This window comes from Octodon degus, unplaced genomic scaffold, assembly GCF_000260255.1.
Source record: "Octodon degus isolate 3935 unplaced genomic scaffold, OctDeg1.0 scaffold00040, whole genome shotgun sequence".
In the NCBI taxonomy this organism is placed as follows: Eukaryota; Metazoa; Chordata; class Mammalia; order Rodentia; family Octodontidae; genus Octodon; species Octodon degus.
This window is the reverse complement of record NW_004524616.1, coordinates 3,414,124-3,421,767: the sequence shown is the minus strand read 5'-3', so window position 1 is coordinate 3,421,767 and position 7,644 is coordinate 3,414,124. Positions and strand designations below refer to the sequence as shown.

General features: G+C 38.1%; 1 protein-coding gene across 4 annotated transcripts in view; it reads right to left on the bottom strand.

Moving 5' to 3' along the window:
• The window catches only part of Spink5 (serine peptidase inhibitor, Kazal type 5), a 72,082-nt gene that overhangs the window by 33,132 nt on the left and 31,306 nt on the right, over positions 1–7,644 (bottom strand). For all 4 annotated transcript variants that reach the window (XM_023715327.1, XM_023715324.1, XM_023715325.1 and 1 more), the window contains 4 exons: positions 4,472–4,599; positions 2,928–3,009; positions 1,666–1,793; positions 836–908 (listed from right to left, as the gene is read on the bottom strand). In XM_023715327.1, coding sequence (XP_023571095.1) covers positions 836–908; positions 1,666–1,793; positions 2,928–3,009; positions 4,472–4,599 — 411 coding nt within the window. The remainder of the gene's footprint in view (positions 1–835; positions 909–1,665; positions 1,794–2,927; positions 3,010–4,471; positions 4,600–7,644) is intronic.

Genomic DNA, 7,644 nt, shown 5'->3' with positions numbered 1-7,644 from the left:
GTCCCTGATGCTTTGCTAAGCTTGTTCTAAGTAGGTGCTTTAGACCACTGAGCCATCTCTCCAGCCCGACATGAATATCTTTAAAAATACTTTTGTTGAAAAACAAATAGCAATGAGACAGTTTCAAAACTGATTACTGGCACAGTTTTAATAATTAATACATTTCATATTGTCTTAGTAGTGATTCATTGTACAAGATGCAGACATGATATCCCGTCCACAAACACTATTAGAACAAATCTTTCTATTCATTGAATTAATAGAATGCAGTTATATATCTATCTTAACTATTTTGAGCATACAGATACAAAATGGTCATTCATTTTTATCCCCCTTTTTTGGTTAGTTTTGTCAGAGAAGGGCATTCCATTATCATTTAAATAAAACATGGGTATTTTTAAGGAATAAAATCTATGGACCCTCAAGCAAGAAATAGTCACACATGCCCATGTGTACATGCATACATAAAAATACACACAGAAACTCAAACTGTCCAAATGCTGCGTAGAGTTCGGGGAAATTTATGTGTTTCCCAGGGCCAATGAGATAGCTCAGCAGACTAAGCACCTCCTAGGCAAGGGCAGGGACCAGGGTTCAATCCCTGACACCACATGCACACCAGCCGCACTCCTGGGAGCTCTGAGACAACCACTGAGACCAGAGGTGGTGGTGCATGCCTGTAATCCCTTGTGCTGGGGAAGCTGAAATGGGGGATCACTATGAGTCTGACCTGCATAGTGAGACCCAGTATATATAAAATTCATGTGCTTCCCATATATCATCTATGGGTCTCCAGATCTATCTTCTTCTGACTGACTGGAGAAGTTTCTCTCACCTGAAAAAAAACTGTGTTCACAGATTGTCTTTTAGGTCTTGATTGTCTTTCCTTTTTTGCATGTTCTGCTTCACTGAAAGAAAATGGTTGAAGAAGGTTTTGAGAAAGAATCATAGAATTTCCTGATTGGAAGTGATCATAAGTATGATGTGTTACTACAGTTCACATTTACTAAACTATTGTGTGCTTCACTCTGTGTTCGTAATATGAAATCCTCATGACTACATGGAAAAGAAACTATTATAACACAAAATTACCAATAAGAAATCTAACTGACAGGATGAATGATTTGTCCAACAAAACAGAACTAGGGAAGTGTAGTCTAAAGCTTCAAACCTGAGTGCAGAAGTGGTTTTCAAAACTTCCAATGCTTGCTACTGTGTCCTACATGATTGTCTGCCTTCTGCTTTAATCCGTCAGTAATTTCTCTACCTGTATCATTCTTCATGTCAAAGAGGAAGCATTCTGTCTTTGAAATCCTCACACTGAGGAACTGACATCTGACACTGAGCTGGAAATGGCCTTCCGAGGTTTTACCCGCTGCCCACTCACTCCCCTTACCATCCATCAAGACAACCTAGAAACAGCCCCACTTCTACATTCACAAAAACTACTTGGATATTTCACAGCCCTGATGATCCTCTTGCCCTAGTATACCCACATATCATGCCTGAAAAGTTGTGGCTGCTGCATCTTTCCCCAATTGGGTAGTTTCTGTAATACAAATTATTTCTTTATTCTCTGTTGAAGTAGATATCTTATAATTTATCGCTGAAATGAGGCAGAAAATACAACGCCTCCCTCATTTCAGCAGTCACAGCTCTACTCACAAGTATGTTTGACACATGATGCAGTAGTTGTCATATGTGTTTCCATCTGGGCCCTGGAAGGGCTCACCCTCTCTGGAGCAAGCGATTAATCCATTCTTCATTCTCTTTCGGTATTCATGGCAATAGTCCTACCAGGTACAGAAAGGACATTGGACATTGATTTTATTTTTCATCATAGCAGAATAGTCAAACATCTGCACTGATGAAATATTGTGTATTTTTGAGCCCAGGATTTTAATGGGGCTCTTGTAAAATTAAAATTCGATATAACAATTACAACCGTAACAGCATCATTTGCAAAGAAATCAGAATAAAAATACATAATTTAGTGCTACAATATAACAGAACAAGTTTATAAATAAACCTTTGTACAATCAAAACAGAATAAAACAGGTCTAAATACGTAGGTACAAAAAAACTGACTCTACATAAGGCAGGGCCATGAAATTTGATTATGGAAACCAGAGAAAATGTCAAGAATAATTTAGGTGAGACTATTGACAGGAAATAGGATTCTTGGGGGGCAGGGGAGAAACTCACCCAAGGTTTTGCATTTTTTGCCTCATTTTTGTAATTAAACTATAAGATATCTACTAGATTGTGAAAATAAGCTGAGAGATGAAATCAGAAACATGTAGCAGAACATAATATAAATTTCTAAGTGAAGTTAAGGGGAAGATTAGAAGGCAGACACAGAGGCTGAAATGCGTCTTATCCAGAGTGATCTGGGAGTTTTCATCAGAGCTGTATCAAGATATGATTTATGTCCTGAAACATCACTCAGGCTGTGACAGAGGTAATGTTTACATGATTGGATAGGAAAAAGGGCGGAACCCAGGAAGCAAACCAGGATAAATTCATCATCAAATAGCAAGTGCTGATAACTCCTCTAAGGCCTTGGTGATGAATATTGAAATATTACAGAAGAACACTTTTTTTGTGGAATCAAAGTTTGTTTAGTTCAACTCAAGTATGAAATTTGAGGAATTAATTTGTACACACCAGGTATCCAGAGTTTAGCTCAAAAGTAGTTAGCTAAAGGGAACAGATCTGTAAATGATAAAGCTAGTGCCAGAACTCAGTTTTTCAGATCTAATAAGTTGTTTGCATTTGTAGGGCCAGTTGTCCATGCAGCAGGAGTGGACAGGTATCCTACAGCATTGATCTCATGGCTGTCTAAAAGCCAAGGGTTGAGATGTTCTGGCGGCCCTTTGAGTTGTGTTCAGCTACTGTGCCAAGCAGGATTTGACAGGCTCACTCACTTCAAATGAAAGCTTTCTCACAGGTGTTCTTTTCTTTCTTGCGAGGACCTCAACCTTTTCCTTTTTGTCAAATTTCTTTTGGCTGTTAGAAAAATAAGAAGAACACACTAGGATCAGACACAGGCACTGATTTCTGCACACATCTGTACTGATTATCTACCCTCCTGAGGCAGGAGCACCTTTGTCTCTTATATTACTACACATGAAAAAAAAAGCAGCAAAGCAGCCTTGGTGTCAATAATAGGCCTGGAGAATGTGTTTTCTGTAAACTACATTTCTTGCTTATGAAGAAAGTTATCAGTCTTCAAAAACAAGATGTCAGAACTGGAGTCACAGTGATATAACACCCGAGGGCTGAAACCAGCCCTAACAAAGTGCGTTGACTCACCCTGGTGTTCCTGAAAGCACACGAGAGGCAGACAGGCCCTGGCTGTGCTCTTGGGCTATTATTGCTCATAACAGAGACTGTCTCCTTTCATCCATCTGAGCTCTGTCTGCCACTTCAGGCTGTCTTAGATTTCACTTATACTTAAATGTATTGTTTATTCATGCTGTTTTATCCAAAAGATGAGAGGTGAAGCAGATGGGTAAAGGTCCACAGTTTCCATGCACTGATAAGCTGAAATGTGTCTAAATTTGCTTGTACAGTGGAATTGTGAGGTAGGTGCAGCTGACTGTGTTATTTCAACTGAATGTGGTTATCAATCAAAATAAAAGCTAATATAGGGCTGGCAAGATAGCGCAGTGGAATAAGTGCCTGCTTAGGTAGGTGTAGGGACCAGGTTTGACAGAGACCAGACATGGTGGCACACGCCTGCAATCCCAGTGCAGGGGAGGCTGAAGACAGGAGGATCATTATGAGTCCAAGCTGCATAGTAAGACCCTGTACCAAATACCCAAAAAGAGCTAAATATAGTGCTATAATTTGAGCTTTATCAAATAATGTGAGAAACTATGCTAAATTGTGAAAGAAAATTTAATTTTAGCTTACCAGAAATGTTGCAAAATAAACCATAATTTCATGGAAGTTTACAGTGTTTTTTTTTTTTGTTGTTTGTTTCTTTGTTTGTTTTTTGCACAACCAGGGATTGAACTCAGGCCCTTGCACTTGCCAGGGAAGTGCTTATTCCACTGAGCCATCTCCCTGACACCAGAAGTTTATTGTTATGTTGCTGGTAATTTGACTCATTTCAGTGAGCCTAAGTGTTGTCCCTAGTCCCCCTGATGGAAGATGGAAAGCTTATAAACTACTAAGACAGATGCATACATTTTCCAGCAACAGAGGAGCAATTAATGGTCTCCAAGCTCATGTTTGTCAGGGAGTACCAGTCTTAAGCCAGGGAGTTTCACAGAAGCAAAGAATTCTGAGATAAATAACCCAAACACTCCCGTGGCTGTTGCTAACATTCTCCACAGAAGTCATTCGAGTCCTTTCACAATTCTGAGCTGGATTTCCCAGCTATGAAGCAAGCTGGTTCCATTAGGACACGAGCGGTGCCTCCGCCTTGCGTGACGGCCTAGGGTCCAAAACGTCCTGTACTCACAAGAAGGCATGGCACATGGAGCACACATTGCCATGCATTTTCCCATCGGGACCACGAATAGGGTCATTTTCTCTTGTACAGAAAAGTATTCCTTTCTTTGCACGTTCTTCATATTCACTGCAGAGCTTCTGAATAATAAAAGTTAGACAGTTTAGACATTGATCTCTATTACTGACATGTAACTTCGAAATTTTACCTAAGAAACTGAAAAACAAGAATTAAAGATTAAAAAAAAACAAGCCTGCCAGGACAGCCCCGCCCCCCGGGACACACTGAGAGGGCAATTGCAACTGGGCGTGGTGGCGCAGGTTTGTAATCCCCACTCCTGGGAGGCTGTAAACAGGTGGATTACTATGAGTCCGATCTAGTAGTGAGACCCTGAACATGCTGTAGACCCTTCCCTAAAAAATAATAAAAAAAAAAATAGAAAAAAGAATCCTTTCAGGATTTAGAACCATCTAAACTGTTGTAATTTTTTTCTTCTAATGCTCATCTATTCCTGCACAACTACCATTTTGAGAGCTCTTTATTCTTTCTCCAGGAAAGAACCATACAGCAACCTCTCTTGTCTTCTGGATTATGCTCTTTATTATTTCCTACATGCTACATCTGGAGGTGTTAGAATATTTCAAGTTTGTATAATTGGAAAATATTTTACTTTTACTTTCCAAAGGTATGTTTGCTAAGTATAAAATTCAGTGAGGACGGATCATTTTTTTACTTTCAGTCCTTTGAGTTAATTAGTCTAGTTTCTTACACACTTTTTTTTTTTTTTTTTTTTTGTAATGTGGAATAAGATGCTATTAAATTTTTTTCTTCCATAGCTAATTTTTGTATATGCTTCAATGACTTTTTTCTATACAGTAAATTTTGGACAGTTCCATTTTTGTGTATCTTGGTATGATTTTATTCAAATTTCTTGTGCAAAAGAATCATTTTTCTTGGAAGTGTAGTGCTATAGTTTCAACTAAATTCAGAAATTTTAAATCTTTATATATTGCCTACCCTATTCTACTTTGAGAATTCTAATGATATAAATATAAGTTTCTTGATTTTGGCACAAAGTAAACTGTTATATGAGTGATCTACAAATTCTTTCTTCTTCATTTTTATTTTGGACAATTTTTACTAGTATATTTATTTAAGTCTGTAAATAATTTATTTACAATGTACAATCTACTATTAATCTCATGCTATGTATTCATCTCAGAAATATTTCTCTAAAATTACTCTGTCTACATCTTTTATCTTTCACATTTCAGTATTTGTCCACAATTATTAATATGCTATATTATTATTGATTTTCAATAAAGTTAATGAGAAAAAACTGGTCATCTATTACTATTCAAGAAATATGTTGTATGGATATAAATATGAATGTGATTTAGATTTTTGTTAGACAAGTAAAAAGAATAGGTAATCACAATACACAAATGGGTATAACTCAGATCTGAATTAAATATGTACTAGTACAAAGGAAATCTGATTTATGGAATTTCCAAGAAAAATTTCTAATTTGTTCTGTCTTGAAGATGTGTTCAAGATCTTAATGTGGTTAAAATAGTCCACCAAGAGGAATTACTATATGTGAAGTCATAGAAGTATTAAGTAGCATGTTTTCTTAAGACAAACTAATATTTTCATGAACACAGTTGCAAAAAAAAATTTAGTTGGGTAAAGAAAAAAATGTTTAGAAAGTGGTCAAAAAGAGATCTTCAATAGCTCAGCAGACTGAAGCACCTGCTTAAGCAAGCTTAGGCAAGTGCAGGGACTGTGGTTGGATCCCAGGTACCACATGCCACACCAGCCCCTTGCCCAGGGTGGATTGAGCCTGCCAGAGTCTGGACATAGTGATGCATGCCTTTAATCCTAGTGCTGGGGAGGCTGAGAGCAGGAGGCTTACCATGAGTCCAAGCTGCATGATAAGACACTGTAACAACCAAATACATTGAGAGAGGGAGAGAGAGAGAGAGAGAGAGAGAGAGAGAGAGAGAGAGAGAGAGAGAGAGATCTTCAAACTGATCAAAAGCAAACCACTGGGGCTGGAGAGATGGTTCAGCAGAATAAGAGCTTATGTGGCAAGTATAAGAGCCTGAGTTCAATCTCTGGTTCAGGAAAAAAAAAAAGCAAACCACTAACCTTTGAAAAGAATTGGCATTTTATTCACAAGTGAAGGGAACATTATAAATATTCACATCAAAAAATGACAGAATCAAACTTCTGGTGTAGAAACACTTTTGACCAGATTTGTGTAAAATTTGAGTGAATAGAGATACAATTAGATTGCAACAAGAAAGAAAGAAGGAATGAGAGAAAGGAAGGAGGATGAGAGGGAGGGAGGAGGAAGGAAGGAAGGAAGGAAGGAAGGAAGGAAGGAAGGAAGGAAGGAAGGAAGGAAGGAAAAGAGTGAACAGGGTTTGGAGAGTGGGAGTAAGGGAGAGAGGAAAGGACTAGGAAAGGGAAGAACTGAAAATAAAGGATAAAAGACTAGTGGAAGAACATTTGAGTGCTAAAATTAAAAGAACTTGGTAACCTCAGATTGAGAGGAAGAAGGAAGTTGAAAATGAGGCCAGCAGTATGATAGTGATTTGGAGGCAGAGGGTGGCCGAGCAGAGTGGGCCTTTGTTAAAAGCTGAATGACACATCATACAACGTCAGGCACCTGTAAGAAGGAAGCCCAGTAGCACTTGTACCTATGGTGAAATGGTTCAGATAAACTCTAAGAAACCTTCAAACTCTGGAATTTCCTAATGCCACTGATTTATGAAAACATCTCCCGTTCTATGAAAACCTCATGGGGGATAAACGGATCATGAGAATTGAGGACAATTTAGACTGAAAATATTCAGACTAGGCAAGGTGCTGATGTAGTGCAAAACAGAGTCATAGTATTGGGCACACTATAAATATTTGTGCCAAAGAATGACAGATCCAAGAATGAGTAGGTACCTGAAGACGGTAGCAATAGGAAAATGGCCAGATGATGAATTAAAGGAAGTTTAGAAAGTGCTGTGCAGCATGAATTTTCAAAGGAGCATAGTAAAATGCTACACTGATACTGCTTTTGAAGCTCCACAGCAGCTTTCCCATGACAGAAGTGCATTTTGAATTAAGACAAGGCTTTGATGTATCACTTGCATTTAGAAATGTGTAATTATTTTTCAGTTTATATA